Source organism: Danio aesculapii, chromosome 11 (genome assembly GCF_903798145.1).
Source record: "Danio aesculapii chromosome 11, fDanAes4.1, whole genome shotgun sequence".
Taxonomy (NCBI): domain Eukaryota; kingdom Metazoa; phylum Chordata; class Actinopteri; order Cypriniformes; family Danionidae; genus Danio; species Danio aesculapii.
In genome coordinates, this window is record NC_079445.1 from 46026042 (window position 1) to 46045936 (window position 19895).

General features: G+C 33.9%; 1 protein-coding gene across 1 annotated transcript; it reads right to left on the reverse strand.

Annotated features, from left to right (window-relative positions):
• Positions 1-1193: 1193 nt before the first annotated feature.
• eif4a3 (eukaryotic translation initiation factor 4A3) lies at positions 1194-18886 on the reverse strand. Its single transcript, XM_056468536.1, has 12 exons — positions 18634-18886; positions 15330-15402; positions 13628-13694; positions 13009-13071; positions 12578-12710; positions 11940-12020; positions 8556-8697; positions 5200-5338; positions 4788-4903; positions 3678-3785; positions 1862-1989; positions 1194-1379 (listed from the first exon to the last, which is right to left on the reverse strand). Exons 1-12 carry the CDS (start codon positions 18785-18787, stop codon positions 1363-1365), a joined length of 1221 nt encoding a protein of 406 aa, XP_056324511.1. The 5' UTR covers positions 18788-18886; the 3' UTR covers positions 1194-1362.
• Positions 18887-19895: the final 1009 nt, after the last annotated feature.

Consider the following 19895-nt stretch of genomic DNA (forward strand, 5'->3'; position numbering starts at 1 on the left):
GTTTGAAAACACTATGTACTATAAATTACTGTAGTATTTCATCATGTAGGCTCATACATTTATGTACATTTAAATATCTGAATAAAACTTTTTAAAACTGTCACAATGAATTACGGCAGGACGACAGTGTGTTTTCAGTGCTATTTGAGGAGTTGTGAGCATGAAAGCTGATGTAGAAGCCAGATGTGTGTGTTTTACTGAATGCACTGAAATCAGTTGTAAAAGACCTCAGACGAGCAATGAGAGCGGCAAATTCACAGAAAATGTGCCATTAGCGTAAATCACAGACATGCTGGAGTGTTTCAGTCTATTATTTGTTCAACACATGAGGTCACTGAAGAATGACCGAATCAAATGAATCAACTGCTGCAAACTGATTCGCTGAACCGCTTCCAAAATCAAGCTAAATGAATCTTTCTTAAAGGCACAGTATCATCACACAGATTGAGCAACATAAATATTCAGCACCATTTCAGTATCATTGTATTTTTGTAATCATTTATTTTTATGATTCAATTATTGCATGATTTTGCCTCAGTTAATTTGCTGCTTATTAATAGGTAACAGGGTAGTAGTTAGGTGAGGTATTTGTAAGATTATGGATATATCCTCATGCAGAATAGATCTAATTTATGAAGACTAATAAACAGCCAATGTTATCAATAGGCATGATCATAACTAGTTAATAGTGAGAATTGCTTAATATATATATAAGGCTTAAAATAGTTTGAATTTATTTTATTTTTGAAACATTTCATTGTTCTAGTCATTTTGTTTTTGTTATTTTTTATTATTCCTCAGTGTTTAAATGTGCCTGTGGAGTTTATTCAGACTGAGTGAAAAGTACCAAGGCATTAAATAGGAGTAATATAGCGAATATTACTTATACTGCCCGCATTATCGACTCAACAAATATAAAATTGTATTTAATATGATCAATTTAGAGAGTAAATTTAATTATGCTTATTTTTAAACCCATCCTGTAATATTTTTAATAATGTGAGATATTCTAATGCAACAAGACAAATAAAAAGACAAATAAAAATAATACAAATATTTCTTTTGGCAACTGGTTGAAATAATAATAATAAGCTTAATTTACATTTAATTTAACATTTATTTTAAAACGCAACTAATCTATATCAAATCCAGACGTACGATAAACAATGAATAACTGGAATAAAACTCAAAGATGGAGACAAAGATTCTTTATTTACAAAAACCCAATGGAAGCGCTGATCTGAGTAAGATCCTGTAACATCAGAGCGCTCAAACTACATAAAAAGAGGAAATAAAAAGGCAATTACAAATGGAAATAAAGATGCAGATGAAAGCAGAACTGTTCTGGGATAATCTCTGTTCTCAGATCAGATCAGCCACTGAAAGACAAGAGTTGAAGAGAGCGTGAGTAAACACCTGCTACAGTACATATTGAGCTGTCCAAACATTCATCCAGATTAACCAAGCACAAATCAAACACGTGTATTTACATAATATACAGTTCAAGTCAGAATTATTAGCCCCAATTTCTGTTTAACGGAGAGCAGATTTCTTCAACACATTTCTAATCATAATAGTTTTAATAACTCATCTCTAATAACTGATTTATTTTATCTGTCATGACGACAGTAAATAATATTAGACTAGATATAGATATATATGTAGTTTATATTAAAATGCATATGAATGAGCAGTCAATAAATATAGATTCAATTGCATTTGCTCGTGTTTGTGCTGTATTTTGGCTTAATTTCATTATTTATTGGACATTTGTTTTAGCTTATTTTGTTTGTTCTGTATTTTTCTGTATGTCTTGCCTTAAAATCAATAACAAACCAATTAAATTAAAGTTGCCACTGACCGTTCATGGGCATTTCATCGATCTGTGTGGAGTAGTACTGCTCAATATCACGCAGGATACGGATGTCGTCGTTCTTCACAAAGTTGATGGCCACACCCTTCCTGCCGTAACGACCCGATCGACCAATCCTGAGCAGAGAAACGCATGACATCACCACACAAAGACACTGACGCCAAATCAGTAGAGGTCATCATTTTAACACAATCGCTTTTAATTGCTTTTCATCTATTTTACATACTTTAATTTGTGTCCGTTTGAGTGCCGTCACGGTACTGGAATTCGGTACCAATCGATACTGAAGTTTTAAAAACATCACATTTGACCTCTGTTGAGCACATTCTTGAACAGCGCTGATTTGCTATTGTGTTCATGTGCTCAACAGAAATGACTGTGATTGGCCGTAAAGCTCATCAGTTCACTGAGCTCTTCGCTGTTTACTGAGTGTAACACAGATACAGGGACACTGGAGCGATTTAAAGCCACGATTCATCAGCGGATCGCTCATATGACAGCTTATAAACGCGACTCTGAAACACTCCAGCGTCTGTATCTGTGGTTACACTCAGTAAACAGCAGTGAGTTTGGTGAACTGATGACCTTCACAGCCAATCACAGTCATTTCTGTTGAGCACATAAACACAATGGCAAATCAGCGCCGTTTAAGAAAGCGCTCAAATGTTAGCGGGAAATGGACGTTTTTAAAATTTCAGTATGGATTGGTACCGAATTCCAGTATGTGACAACAGCAGTCCTTTTGTTGTATATTTTAAATGACCTTCAGTATGTTCATTTTGCCTATTCTAAGTGTCAGCTGAATGCTTGATTCTGATTGGCTGATGAGCTTCTTGAAATAGGTCAAAGATTACAATGAGGGAGAAATATAATGAAAAGTGTAAATTCGATGGGTTTAAAAGGACTGATTGTATTCATTCAATTATTCTGATTTCATGGTTCAATTCTCATTAGTAATGTACCATTAAATATGAACTAACTAAAATTTACGGCTTTTAAATACTGTAAAACCCAATAGTCAACTTTATCAAATGAAATGAGCGTAGTTAACTCAATTTACTGAAAGTTAATTCTACTAATTTGAAAAGAGTTTTGAGCTCAGTGTTGAAGGGAAGGAGTTAATTAAATACCCCATTACTTCAACTTAAGAGTAAGTTCACTGTACTCATATAGATTAGTTTGTTTTAACTGAAACGGTTTGCTGCAATCGATTTCCTCAAAGGTATTAAGTTGCCTTAACTTGCCAAGTTTTACAGTACTCAGTTGGTTTGAGTTCTCTTCATTTATTGGGTTTTACTGTGCTTAAATTGCTTCGTTCACTCAAATGGATTAAGTTCACAGTACTCATATAGATTAGTTTTTTTACTTAAACGGTTTGTTGCAATCGGTTTACTCAAATGGTTTGAGTTACTTTAACTTTTAGGGTTTTACAGTGCAGTTAATAAGCTAGCAGTTCAGTTTAGGTATTGGATTATGAACGTAAAAAAACAAGCATATATTAAAGCAGCATATATTAAAAATATGCATGAAAATAATTGGTTCTGCTTAATACACACTACATGTCAAAGTTTAATTCTGTACAGAGAATCTGTATTCTATTTTGTATTTCGCTTACGAATCGATAAAACGTTAATTACTAAAAAAGAAACTACATCACAGTTTTATCAACCTTTAAAAATTCCAGAGTTTCATTACCATTCTAAACCATTTTAGGGCTGTTGGTAATTTATTTTGATATAGTGTGCATTGACTTAGGGCTTTATAATCATGATGCTGAGCTGTGTGTGTGTGTGTGTATTTGTACCTGTGGATGTACAGCTCTCTGTTGTTGGGAAGATCATAGTTAATAATAAGGGAAACCTGCGGCACATCCAGACCTCTGGCCCAAACGTCTGTGGAGATCAACACTCGACTGCAGAACACAAACGACAACAGAAGAAGAAGAGTTAATATCTCACTACAGCAGCTTTAATGCAGGACAGAAAACTGCATGTAGAGAAACACACTTTATCCTGTTTATTTATTTATTGCCACACTCTCAACTTATGGATATTTATGGCTCGTCAATGAAGATTTATTACTTAACCCCTTAATTGTCACCCCCACTTTTTGACCACGGACATGAAAATGTCATGTTCAATTTAACTGAAAGTCAATCTTCAAAGCTTTGGTGCACAGATTTAAGCTTGATCTCATTTTAAAGAAGAGCGATGTCAGGCTAATATAACAGAAGTGAGAAGAATAAAACAAGTTGAATAAAAACATATAACATATACATTTATTGTTATTATTTTTATTAAATTACATTAAATAACTAATTATATTTCAACTTGAAAGCAAAAAAAAGAGCTTTCAGTGAGATTTAGTTTGGCTGCAGAACCAGAAATGTCCACCAGGTGACATCCTGTTTACATTATTAACCATATAACGGCATCCCCGATATTTTGAGGAATATGAACCGAATTTTTTCATAAGTTTGACAATATTCGTGACGTGGACATCAAATTCTAAAGTTGTATGGGAAATTTGGTGGTGTTTGACGTGAATTTAGCCTGTAAAAAGACATCTAAAATGTTCTGCATGTAGATTGCTGTAGCAAAGTAATGCTAAGCTTTATTTCATTTATACAGTGAATATTATATTCAGTATGCATTGTTATATTTGATTATATTATTTATTTTAAGTAACTGAAAACTACTGTTAGATAGCCGTTTATTTTAGTAATATCTTTGCTCTGTTGTATTCATTAATGCTTGAAGACACTTTTTACTGAACACATACCACAAAAGCATCCCTAAAACTGTGTTATGAACCAAACCGTGAGCAATCTGTACCATTCCATGCATATTAATAATGACAACAAAGATCCAGAACACACACTTAGACTGGTGACTGTGGGTAAAGGTATGTTTACCTGGCTCCAGATCTGAACTCCTTCATAATGGACTCTCGCTCTTTCTGAGGCATGTCTCCATGCATCGAGGATACAGTGAAATTCGCCTCCCTCATTTTCTCTGTCAGCCAGTCCACCTGAAAACACACACACACACAGACACACACACACACACACAGACACACACAATAAACATGCAGAATGGTCAGGATTACAAATAGTTTGATAGTAATTATTTACTTCAATGTAATTTGCACAGTTTTGGCACGATTATAACACATATACAGAGCTCAGCATAAATGAGTTGACCCCTCACAGATTCCCCCTCTCTATTATATGAATATTTTCTAGAAACCAACACAACACAGTACATTTTTATGCATTAAAACAAACGAGGGCTCATAGTTCACACTGGCTTGTAAATCTGACTGACCTTGCGTTTGGTGTTGCAGAAGATGACGGCCTGTGTGATGGTCAGCGTGTCGTACAGATCACACAGAGTGTCGAACTTCCACTCCTCGCGCTCCACGGCCACGAAGAACTGCTTAATGCCCTCCAGAGTCAACTCATCACTGCAGACAGAAACACACACACACCCAAACAGAGTTGTTCAGCACAGTAACACACCATCTTATCAAACACATGCGTTTATGTGTTCAGATCATGCATCCATGTGATGATAAACGAGTGAACACTGGAACTACACACTAAAATAAATCTAAATTTTTTCTTCAATTATGGGATTTTCAGACAAAATATCTCAAGATTGCATTGTTTACTTTAGTATATTTGATCTGTCAGGCTAGAATGAGTATATGAAGGAAAAAAAAAGGTCAACATGCAAAGGAAAATTCTGATGCTTTTTATTAAAATGAATGAGATCTTTAAAAAGTAAACATCTATATATATATATTACTTTACAATGCTTTATTTAAAAATAATTTTAAAAAGTTCTGTATTTTCAAAACACGTATGAAATTCAATATAAAGAGATTAAGAGATAAATAAATAAACCTTCTTCCAAAGCATTAAGAGGTTTTAGAGACTCTGTAAGATCATTTCACCACTGAGGAACAAAGAAAGCAAATGTTCTGGAAATAAATCTTCCTCAAACCTCTGATAACCATATTTGATACTAGGAGTGTCAAAATTAATAGTTCCTTCGATGCACCGTGATGCAGATGAGAACAATTCGTTATCGGTTCAGTAATAATCATAACCGGTTATTATGTAGCCTACTGATGTCATTTACTACATATGCGCTATATGGCGGTAGCTTATTATGGCGAGGGAGGAGACCGCGAGTAATTAAGACACTCCAAATACTTAAAAGCAGATAACTGTGCACAGTTCACTGCTTATGAGTTTCCTGGACAGTTTTTCACTGACAGAAAAGTACATACAGTAAATGAAAGCTGTAAACTTTCTCTCTCTCTCTATGGCCCATTAGATCAGCTGGCGTGTTCGTGAGGTAATGTTTTATCTCCTCTCTTGGCTGTTACAACATTAACGTTACTTATGGATTCAGACACGAGCGACAGAGCGCATTAAAAAAGTCATGTGATTTTGTTATAAGAGATCATGTGACAAATGAGCAGGCTGAGCACATTATAAAACATGCGAAATGTTGTTTTAGTCATTCTAAAACGCCGTAATCGTTTAAGTATTAGTGTTATTATATTATTAACGACCCCCAGAATCAAGAGAAACCGCGCGTGTCAGGATTGCCTTCTGAGGTGCAAGTCATTTATTAGATGAAGATAAGATTGACGCAGCTTCTTCTACCGCAGTAAATTCAGTTTTTACTGTTGATATTTGGCGCCAGTTAATCAGGAAGTGTTGATTTTGTTCGGTTTGACTTGTTGGATGGAAACGCTGCTTTATTCACACGTCTTTTACGCAATAATCCAGTTTTGGCATAAAGTTCATTCGCATTTTTGGATGGAAACACAGCTACTGTCTGCTGAACAGTGCAAGAGCCGCACTGACCAATCTGAGCCAATCGCAGCCTTTTCTGTTGAGCACGTGACCAATACTAGGCTTTTAAGAACTCGCTCAGCAATGCCCAAAATATGATATAATATTTACATTAGTTTATTTGCTCTAAATATCATGTTGTTCTGTGCATTTACTTGAGTTTTGTTTGATACAATCAAAGTGTTTTCTTTAAGCAGGTAAAATTAAAGGTAGAGTACATATATCTGACTGTATTAAAGGACAAAATTGTATTACAAATAATATATAAATATATTCTAAAATTATAAATTAATAAAAAAAAAATGTGTTGCTAAGTAAAATATCAAATTGTTTATGGAAAGCATCGTCAATGCACCGTGTTGCACAGAGATATTGAACTGAACCAAAGGCATGATACTCATAACCGAACCGTGAGACCAGTGTAGGTTTACAGCTTTATTTGATACACAGAAATATTCATAAAAATGATACCAGGATAATCTAGTAAATCGGTGTTGTGATCACTAATATTTTGAGCTAGACGGGTTATTAAAACTTGGTTCTGGATTTTTTTAGCTCATCTACTTTACATTTTGTCACAAAGCAACTTTCAGACGTTGCTTAATATTTGAATTAGCCAAATGACAAGGCATCCTCCCACAATAGAAAGTCAATGGAGCAGTTTAGATTGTTCTCCACATCGTGGGGGCGTGGCCTAAATGCACTCTGTTTCGATTGGGTTGTTACTAAAAGGGATACAGCCACAGTCAATGAGAAATATTTTTATTATTTCTTAATTTACCCATAAATTGTATTTTAACGTCTACCCCTACCCTCTCAGTACTGTAAAAATAGTAATTATACAAAGTATTATTCATGTTATTTATTAAAATTGAGCAATTCCATGCAAATGTCAACCTTGCCAAGAAAAAAAAAATCAAGTTCACCAAAATAGCGAAACCGTTTCTACATTTTGGTGTAAGCAAGTATTTTACAGTACTTTAAACATCCTCAAAAATGCCTCTGTCAGTGTTTTCAAACTATTATATTTAATTTACCAAAGTCACACAAGTGCCAGTTTCATATCCGTCACATCCACAACGAAGCTTTTCCCTCAAAAATACAAAAATGTCAAATAAAACAAACCATTTTTGTTCTATAGTGAGCAGACCCTTCTCCCTTTGATAAGCATTATTTCCTTTGGGTTGTACAGTTTAATTACAGAATTTCTACAAAGTATGTTGTATACTGTATACTCGCAGACTTATTTGGTCACATCCATAACAGATGTTTATTTTCCTCATTTAAAATGCATAACAGGTTTACAGATTGACATTTTTCTGCTCCTATAACTCTGTGAATAGCCGTTTTGGAAAATATAAACAGATGTTTCAATATTATGTTAACATATACCATCTATGTGAATTCACGTATTGAGTTTTTACTGCAAACGTCACATTCATAACGCTGTAATTGCTTGCTTACTCATTAAATTGTATTTTATTAATGTCTACCCCCCTACCTTAAACCCAGAGTAACCCTCACAGTAATGTAACAGTATTAACTATTGTTGTGCGGTGTCATAAAAATGATACTGTATTGATGTATCTGCAGCTGTATCCCCATCTAGACTTTACCTCTTTACTGCCCTGTTAATGTGCAAAACTGTCAACCAATCGCAGCAGTGGGCGTGTACTTCTGAGTCTAGAATTTGCCACACACATTCAAACAATGTATTCGGTCTCAAAAGCAGCACAGAAAATAAACAATTCCTTAATTTGACTCTGATTCTTATGTAAAGTCAGTTTATTCCATCAGTACTCCAGCTCTCACCGTTTGACCAGGATGCGGATGGGGTCGGTCATGAACTTGTTGGTCATCTCCAGGATCTCGTGTGGCAGTGTGGCGCTGATCAGACACACCTGAGTCGCCGGCGGCAGGTATCGGTACACGTCGTAAATCTGTTCCTTAAAACCTGAGCAAACAAAACACACACAGAGAGACATTAATACATCATTCACTGCTTTACACACAACCTCCCAGGCTTATGAAAGTGACTTAGGAATAGGCAGGCAGAATAATTTGATTTGACAGGGTATTAATTACAGGAATTACAGAGTTAAACTCAATACCCTTAAGACCCTTTTTAAGACTCTTTCAATGCATTTTAACACCTTATCTCCACTTTAGGTTTTAAATGGTAACGTTTTAGCTTACAGTATATTTAAAGAGAGCACAACTCAAGTCTTAACTTGTGCTAACTTTTTCTGAATTATATTGCATTAACCTCTTAAGGCCCGAGGTGTTTTTTTACATGCATTTTTTATTCCCCTTTGCTATTTGGGCTTATTGGAGCCTAATTAGAATAAAATCTAAGTATCATGTTTTGATGTGATGTACTTTTAGAGAAAAATGATGTTCATATATGTGGACTCGTGGTCCGAATTTACATAAAACACTTTTTCCTGAATGTTTTTAATGCATATTTAACATAGAATTCTTTTTTTAAACTTGCTTTGACTATCAGAGAGTAAAACAACATGTTTTTCCCATTTTGGACAGTTAAAAATAGGGTTTGGGACATTTGATATGCTGCAAAACAGTTGCAGGATGACACTATGTCTGAAACAAAATATAAAACGTTTAAAGTGTTTTAAATATCCACTTAAGAGCTCAAATGTGCTGTCCACGTATGAGGACACTCAAGCCCTAGAAGGTTAATAATGAGTTACCACAAGTTAAGTCTCTTTAGTTGTGCTTTCTTTTTAAAAAAACTGCAAGTTTAAATGTTCCCTGTGAAAATGAGTCTTAAAAGGTATTTAATTTAACTATTATTCATGTTTACATCCTGAGAATTGTTTACCTGAATACCCCTACTAAAGCTTTAGTAGAAAGAGAATTACAAAACAATAATTAGACTAGTAAACATATATATTTATATACATTATATGGGGCTTTTAAATGAACTAACGAATCTTAAGACTCCCATTTAAAACAACCCAACACATTGACTTTCAGAAACATGAATAACTGCAAATTCAGTCTCTTCCAGCAGGAGGCGCCTATTGACCTTATTCCGCAAGTGCTTTCGCCGTGTTTTACAAACCTCTGCATGTGTTTGAACATTTAGTGCACAATTTAATCTCTGTTGCATGCACAACAGCTCGAGCTCTCTCACACCTAAATATGATTTAATCTAATGCATTAACAAATCCAACATATCCCATCCTAGAGCTGCAAAATATACGGTTTCAGCATCGATATCACAATGTGTGCATTCATAATAGTCACATCGCAGAATTTATGGTTACTTTGCAGACACTCCACAATATTACCAAAAATGCATCATTTGCATGCTTCTTTAGCCCCATGCAAACATTAAGCCAGTTTAAAGCATTCGGGCACAATAAATGATAATGTTTGTACCTTTTAAGAATATATAGTTGCATTTATGTACACACATATGAAATGAAATATGTGCTATGCTCTACTGTATTTATCAATGCTTGTTATTGCTTGCTTCTGCTAGGGCTGCATGATATTGAAAAAATGACATTGTTTACAATACATAGTTTGTATTACTGCGATATGAGTTTAATTTCACAATATGTCTTAGGTTTGGGAAGAATATAGGGTAACGGATTTTCTGTTACCGCGGTGATGAAGCAAGAAATCATGCGGCATGGCGGTTAATTGTAAAAAATATATATACAGCCCTATATTCTGAATTGTATATTTTTGTGCGTCTCCATCCGCTACACAACTGTGCAGTGTTTGTTTCGCTCCAGGGGAAAAAAGGATAATGCTCCACTGTAATTGCTGCTACACAAACCCCTGTGATATATTGGCTACACTTTTATAAAACTTCTTTACACACAATTATTATAGCCTATAGCCTACTTTAAATATGTCAAAATATATGCGATTGTTGACTCATCACCGTGGTCGCAGCATGCGCGTCTGTTTATAGCTTCTGTAAAAAAAAGACCCACATTTGACCAGCCTTTTAGCAAAGCCTATATTAATATACTGATATTCCTGTGCCAGTTTGACACTGTAAATTAAACTGAGGAGAGTTTAACTACTTCACAACACTCCGTCACCTGAACTCAGCGCGAGGGCGAAGGAGAAAAGTGCAGCGCTGATGTAAAATCATATTCTCAAGTCATAATCTTTAAAATAATGACTTGTATTAAACATGTTGATAAAGAGACTAGGATATAGAAATTACAGCGGTGCGTTAAAAATGCTTATTTTCTGTGGAGCGATTGATTTGAGTTAGTAGGCCTGCTTTATTAAAATAAGCTTGAAATAAAAACAGTCTATGCTGGTTATTAAAAGGATTCAGTGTTTTCGTTTTGTAAACTAAACTTGTAATTTAAGTGGAAAATACTCAGGGCAGGCCTTTTATTCCTTTTATTTAGTTTATTCTGTTTTTCTTTACAATTCTGAAAGATTCACAAGCAAAAATAAATAATAAACTAAAATGGGCGGTGATGATGGTAATAGCCACATCACCACAATTGACATCTCATTATGGCGGTAAGGCGGTGATGCGGTTACCGTCACACCCCTAGAAAAATACACAATTTTATACTGATTGGGCTGATTTTGAGTGCATCTGTATAAAATTTACAAAACAATATTTAAAAAAATTAACGCACAAATTAAATCAACAGAAACAAAGGAATTAAACAGAGCTTTATGGTTTTTGGTGGAATCTAACAATATTGAGGTCATGAAATTCAATTATTAAATCGAAAGTCATACTTTATAGTCTTCATTTGATAAAAATATAAAAAATTAATTTGTAAAAGTGGCAAACTTTTGTAAAAGTGGCAGGCCTTAAAAAACACATGCGAGTACAAATCTTTCACACACATACATACATTATGGTTAAAACTCACTCCACAAATCATGTGTGCTGAACTGATCCAAACCCAACATTGCAATATCGATGCTGAAATTATTTACTGTGCAGCCTAATTTCAGCAATTGCTCTTCAAAAGTCATTCGAGCCATTGGATGAAATTAGGTAATATCATCTGATATCATGAGCTGTATGGCAGAACAATTCAATAATGCAATGTCAGTTTTCTCCAATATCGTGCAGACCCATCTCATGCTGCAAAATTCAAGGAAACATATCGCAATTCAGCCAATTAAAAGGACACAGATATGATTCATTGCCAATCCTTCAGTACTTTGTCCTCTTACCCTTGTTGAGCATCTCATCGGCTTCATCCAACACCAGCATCTTGATGGCGCGAGTCCTTAAACTCCTCCTGCGGATCATGTCTGAGGAACAGATGATGAAATAAGACTCATGTGCAAATCTAAATGCACCTCTCAGCTGTCAGAACACAGTAAGTGTATTTCTGCATAAACACTCTGTTTTACTCCACTGAACTCCATTTAAGAGTCAAAAACTCTTCAGCACAGGACTATCTAACTGATAATCAACAGGAAAAATTACACGTTTTACCTTAATCCCAACAGGGAAAACCATCAAGAATACATGATTATACGCCGTCATGGGTTTACGATCAATAAATGTGATTATAACGGAGGTCAATGGAGCAAAAACAGCACCAACATAACTAAAGGAGAGTCGATCTGAACAACGCACACAGGTTAAAACAGCCACAAGATTGACCAAACACTATATAAACTAGAGATGCAAAAGAGAGCTAGAAAATTAGAAACACAAATGAAAAAGCATTTCCTGATAGGCTAATGCAGAGGGATTGAGCAGGAAAACAAGTGGGTTTTAAAAGTGATTAAAAATAGGCTATGGGGCATTCTGGTGGCAACATAAATCATAATAATAATGGTGATGGACGGAGAAAACTCACCGAACACTCGTCCAGGTGTTCCCGCCACCACATGCTGACCGTAATCCAGCTTCCGGATATCTTCACCTACATTTGTGCCGCCGATACACGCGTGACACTGAACGTTCATGTAGTCACCCAGAGCCAGAAGAACCTGGAGAAACACAGCATGCAGTTAATATTCAGCTATCGAGTTGAGTATTGCCGTATCAGCTACCTGGCTATTTCATGAAAAAATTAATCACAATATTCTATATTAAACAGGTTTATTTAACAATAAAAAGACCTCAAAAACAATAAATAATACATTAAATAATGTAAAAAAAAAATCTAAAACAGTTTAAGACTTACTTTTGATTAAAAAAAAATCTAGGTTTAATATATATATATATATATATATATATATATATATATTTATTTATTTAATAAAAGAAGCAAAATCTTGATTTCACCTTCTGGATCTGTCCTGCTAACTCTCTGGTTGGAGCCAAAATCAAAGCTTGAGTCTCTCGAACCTAACAGTATATAGGGTATACAGTTATTGTTGATTAAAAGCATAAAATACATTTACAACATGAAAAATATAGATTTTTATTGAGGAAATGTATGAAATAAAACCCTACGTAATAAAATGTACAAAAAAAACCTAAATAACTCAAATTAAAATGTAAGAAAAAAAGAACCGAAAATGCTTAAATCAACACACTTAAGCAAAACAAGTCACTTTACAAAAAAATGCATTAAAAGAAACAAACAAAACGAATACAAAAAAAAAACATTATCAAGCCAAAACGTGAAAAAAAATTAAATAATTAAAAAATAAATAAATTCAAAGCATTCCAATTATTCTCATAAAACAAGACTGCTTTAATTTAGCTGTGCCAGTAAATATATCTTGCTTTAGCAATCGCACTCCTTTAAAATTGCACTTATTTTTTACCAAAAACACATTTAAAAAACTAATACAATAAAATTACACAAAAGAAAAACAAACTGAATAATATACAATTAAACCCAATTCAGAAGATGAGGAAAATTTCCATTAGCTGTAAATGAGTAGCGCAGACGTACCTGTATATCCAGACACTGCAGCACTGAGACACAGAAGGTGGCTGTTTTACCAGTTCCAGACTGTGACCTGAACAACACAAACTCTGTTAGACGATTTACATAAAAACACACCAAGAGCAAGTATTCAATGCATTATCAACGGCACTTTTCTCAGGGTTTCTGCTGGTTCTATAACGGCAGACTGAAGTAAATAAAGCATTTTATTTTTACAGTACTTTTCCTATATAACATGCTACTCAAAATACTTCAAGCATAAACAAATATTAAAAACAACATCAACATCATACTCAAATAAAGAAACGTAAGCAAATACAGAGTAAAGACATTTTTAAAGCAGTTTAAAAATAAATAATTCACATTTCTCACATCTTAAATTAAGATTAATGCACTAGGCAAGGGCCGGTATAAGCTTCTGAAGGCATGATAACCTTTGATAAAAATATCAGGGTCTCACAATATCACAACATTCTGATTACTGCTCTAAAATTAGTTCTCTTTAAATGTCTGGGTAAAAAAACAACAACAATAATATATTTTATTTTAGAAAACATTTATAATATTTTGGAATGTAATATGTCTGGCTTAATAATTAAAGAAATAATTGACTTATGCTATCTTCATTCATTTCAAAAAACACATATAAGAACACATTATATATACACCATTTCTTACATCTTATAAATTAGGATTAATGCACTTGAAAAACAAAATTACACAAAAAAATATAAAATCACATTTCTTACCCCCTATAAAGATTTGAAACAAAAACAAACATGAAAAATGCTAATTTCTTACATCTTATAAATCAAGGTGAATGCACTTCAGAAATAAAAGAAAAATTCAGTCTTTACACCCTATAAATTAAGATGAATGCACTTGAGAAACAAAATAAGAAAAAAAAATCTAAATAAATAATAAATTTACACCCTTTAAATAAAAATATATAAGATAAAAATGGTTAATCAAAAATAAACAATAAATAAATAAATATCAATTCAAAATACGCTGATATTTTATGAGCTGGCTTAATCTCTCAGAAAACCAGACTTTATTACATTTATATTTCCAGTGATGCATCTAGACTGAGCAATGCTTGAACATTTGTGCTGGAAAACAAGACAAAAACTATATTCTGCTGTTCAAACACACATTTAAAGGCACAGTTCAGCCAAGATGAACATTTCCTCATCATTTACTCGCTCAAGAGCTTTTCATCATTAAATAGTTTCTTCTGTTGAGCACAAAAACAAGAGAATCTGAAGAATGTTGGAAAAAACAACCATTGACTTCCATAGTATTTTATTATTCCTACTATTAAAGTCAATGTGATCAATATGGTTTAATTCTGTTTTTATTTTATTTTAGAGTTAATTAAGCACTTGTGTGTGTGATCCTGGAGTGACTGATTCTACTGCGGGTAAAAACAATCAATTGGAGAATAAAAACAGAACAAAAGGATTCAACAACATTTCTGTAAGCTGACTTAATTTATCCGAAACCAAGACTTAATTTATTAATTTAGCTTTCACAGTAAATCTATCTTGATTTAACAATGTTAATGTTGAATAATTTGTACTGGAAACAAGAAAACAGCAAGAATCCGAATTCTGCTTTATAATGATATATTGATGTCAATGTAATTCTAGACACACAGAGAGCATGTGTTGATATTCTGCACACATTATGAGCAGTTTCGACTCACTGTGCGATGACGTCTCGGCCCTTGATGATCTGTTTGATGGCTCTCTGCTGGATGGCGGATGGCTTCTCAAAACCTGACAGCAGAAAAAAAACTAAATTCAGTTCATATTGAAGATGCTACTGGAGATGCACTGATGTGTCAGCCCTTATTGGAGTCATTTAAAGCCATCACGATAATATAGAAAAGGCTGATGGTTTATTAATTACATGCATGCAATGAGAGACACTTATTTTTTATTAAAGAATACAACATTGCAGAGTATGATTTTTTTTGCATGTTAGTCCATCAATTTCTAGCAACCATAAAGGTTGTAAATACATGTAGAAAACAAAATAAACATGCATAGGAAGACATAAACATGGAAAGAAAAAGACTGATCATATCTAAAAAAAAAGAAAACAAAAGGGGACAATCAGATGAATAAAGTAAAGAAAGGAGAGAATTTGATGATAACAATATGGCTCAATATTAAAGAAAGGCATGACAGCAGTCCAGCTCTTTAGGACAATAGTGTTTTGATGTTGTAATTCAGAGGTACATCTTTTAAATAATCCAATGTTTTTATCAGATTGAAATCATTCAATGTTTGCAAAATCAATATAATCTGTACAAAATGTGGAAAGCAGCTGATGTGCATCATGATCAAGCAGTGCACAGAACCATTGGCTAGTTTGAGTTAAAAATAAATAAAAGAAAATAAACTGACCGCAGTTTAATGAGACAATATATTTCTGGAGCAGCAGAATGTATAATTTACAACATTATAGCAGGAACAATGGCTTTATTTGTTAAGTTTATTATTAAATATGTTCTTTTATATGTCCAATAAAAAGGTGTGTTAAATAGAGAACGGTAAAACCTTTGAAGATTGTTATATTGAAATTTTGTTTCTGTGCATCTATTAAATATGCTGGACAGATGAATGTTAAACAGATCCAATTCAAGGTCAGTAAAATTAATTTAATGTAGACAAAAACTAGCTAGTGCTGTATAGAATTGAATTTTTGGTAAAATTGTTATCTGTATTGAGGTAAAGTTGGTTTTATTTTTACACATTCTGTCATTCTCCCTAATAATTTAACCTCAGAAAAGTATTCTTTGCACATTGTAAATAGTAAAATCATATTAGCAGCCAATGACTCTCATAGTACAGCACTGTTCACAGTCGATTACATAGTGCAAATGATGCTTTGAAGTCATATTCACATGATATCAGACTGGTAGTGTTTGGATGGTTTAATGGGATTAATTGTAAAAAGCACAAAACTTTACTCAGATATTCGGATGCTCATTGCAAAGACAGCTATAAGCAATGAGAATAAACATAAGAAACACTTTTAATAGTTCGAAGAGGTCAAGGACGACATACTGAAGTGGGTCAGTTTTCTGCTGACAATAAAGGCAGAAATGGTCCAGATGACACTTCTAACCTACTATTACAACTGAAAGCCTGGAGCGTTAGCTTTAGAGGAAGATATTCTTTGCCAACCAGGAGCTATGGCCTTGGAGGACAGGACCCCTGGGGGTCCGTTCTTCGTACCTGCTTAAATGATCTAAGATGATTTGGCAGATCCTGGATCTTTCAGTCTTGATAACTGATCTCTGGCTAATTTGCTTCTTCAAACAAATTCATCACTCAGATTAAAATGTTTGGATGAACTGATCTGAGATCGCTGCATGTGTTGTAAAGGACAGATCTATCAATCCCCAAAATCATGATCAGCAATGCAGTGATTGGCTGACAGCACAGCAGCGAAATGACATCATCTGAATTCAATTATCAATGTGAGCAAAATTACATCAAATTCATAGGAAACGGTTTGTTAAATATGAAACGCAATTAGGCATGGACTGGTATAAGATTCTGACGGTATGATTGAAATCTCACGGTTTCACAGTGTTGTGCTGACTGCTCTAAAATATATTCTTTTTAAATATCTGGATAAAAACTAAATCTTTTTTCCCTTTTGAACTCAATATATTTATTTTTTGGAAAGATTTATTATATTTTGGAAGAGTAAACACTTCAGACTGAATAATTCAAATGAATCATTGACTTCTGCTGTCTTCATTAGTTTAAAAACACTGATTTCTTGACAAATTAAAACAGAATCTTTGCATATTTTTTTCTGCTGGAGACACTGTTGTCCTAAAAAAAAAGTAAATAAAAGATCCTACAGATACCTTAGGAATGGTATTACAGAAAATTCTGGTGGTTTTAGAACCTTGACTTTTCCAAACCGCAGTATACCTTGAAAAGGGTTATCATCCCATGCCTATACGCAATAACTTTTTAAAACTTTGTTGTGTGCTGCAGGCTTTACACTTTCATCTGTCAAGAGTATTTAATTTATGTAGTTTTATAGTAGCCGGTTTCTAAATCGATGTTAAGTATAACTGGATGTTTAAATTAATTTTGCATCACATATTAGCCCCCTTTGAAATTTTCTTTTTTTTTTTTTTTATATACATTTCGCAAATGATGTTTAACAGAGGAAGGAAATATTCACAGTATGTCTGATAATATTTTTTCTTCTGGAGAAAGTCTTATTTTATTTTGGCTAGAATAAAAGCAGTTTTTAATTTATGAACCATTTTAAGGTCAATATTATTAGCCCCTTTAAGCTATTTTTTTTCGATAGTCTACTGAACAAACCATCATTATACAATAACTTGCCTAATTACCCTAACCTGCCTAGTTAACCTAATTAACCTAGTGAAGCCTTTAAATGTCACTTTAAACTGTATAGAAGTGTCTTGAAGAATATCTAGTCTAATATTATTTACTGTCATCATGACAAAGAGAAAATAAATCAGTTATTAGAGATGAGTTATTAAAACTATTATGATTAGAAATATATTTAATGCTGCCTTGTGTTTTATTACTACAATGGCAATAAAGTCTACTGTGTGAGTGACTGCATGTCTCTTGAACCAAAATACTATCATAATGATAACACTACATAAATCAAACTACATAAATATACGATGATTTATGCAAGAATAAAAACAAAAGCACTGTCTCCATCTCACACACACAATCAGAGTTGTTGTTTTCATGTTTAACAGGCTTGGGTGTAGAATTTAAGACTATAAATAATAAAATAATTCACTTTTAACTGTTCAGCCTTCTGTTGATCATGTAAACAATGTAATGCTGCAGTTATTGATCGGTGTAGTATCGCTATATTGATCAGGACTGTACATATACTCCTCAGAGCTCCTAATAACACTCATATACCGCTCTATAACCGCTTATGTCATAATTTTCGTGTATTATAAAGGATTGTTGTGGTGTTTTTACCGTATGCGTAGATCCCGCGCAGTAAATCCTCCCTCAGGCCCATCGTGTCAAACGTCGGCGTCACGTCCACCTCTTCACTCGTCTCAAACTCGATCTTCGTCATGTCTTCCTCCTTCAGGATCCTCTTCCTCACGGGAACGACGGCGGTGGCCATAATTGTGACGGATTTCGGTGTAAATTACGCGTTAAAATAAGAAAGCGCGACTGTGCGCGTCTGCAGGCCGAACGTAAGAGCCGCGTGTGTCGCAGAGGTGACGCACAAAGCAGGAGACGCGCGGTGACGTCACACAAGAGTCCGGGCGTCACTAGAAGGGATACAGCTGAATAAAAAAAATTATAATAATAAAAAATAGATACAGCTGTTTCTGTGTTTAGTAGTTTTTTTTTCTTTGTATTTTTTAATGCTAAGATAATTATTTTGCCTATTTGTTACTGCATGTATATGTTTTATATTGTATACACTGTTTTGGAGCTTAATAAAAAGGGATACAGCTGTGGCCGAAAGTTAATTCGAACTATTTAGATTATTTATTAAATTACCCGTTACCCTAAACTCAACCCACACGGTAATGTAAAAACAGTAATTACACAGAATATTATTGATATTATTTACTATATCACCTTTTAAATTGTATTTTATAAATGTCTACCCCTACCCCAACCCTCACAATAATGTGAAAACAGTAATTAAAACGAGTATCTTCCATAATATTTATTAAATTACCCATTAGTGTATTTATTAACATCTCTTATACCTCAATTCTAAAGCCAACCCTCACAGTAATGTAAAAACAGTAATAATACAGAGTGTTTCTCCATATTTATTAAATTACCCATTAGATTGCATTTTATTAACGTCTATACCACTACACTAACCCTACATCCAACTGTCACAGTAATGTAAAACTATTAATTATTGGAGTGTCACAAAAAATTATGCTATGTTAACGTATCAGCAGCTGTATCCCTTTTATGTTTATGTATCCCAGGCCCATCGGTTACAGTCATGATGCCGTGTAGACTTAGGCTCCGCCCACAAAATATAAGGCAGAACTACATATGTTTTCAATAAACAATGAGATAAACACACGCAGAACTCTGCACAGCCCCGGCACACAATGTCTCTTACCGTCTGAACTGAAGCATCATGTGTTCATATCAACTGAAATAACTGTTTTTAAATGGGTTTATTTATCATGTATTATCTAGCTAGCATAACAAGTTCAACCAGCTGACACAACACTGACGTGAATATTTTCATA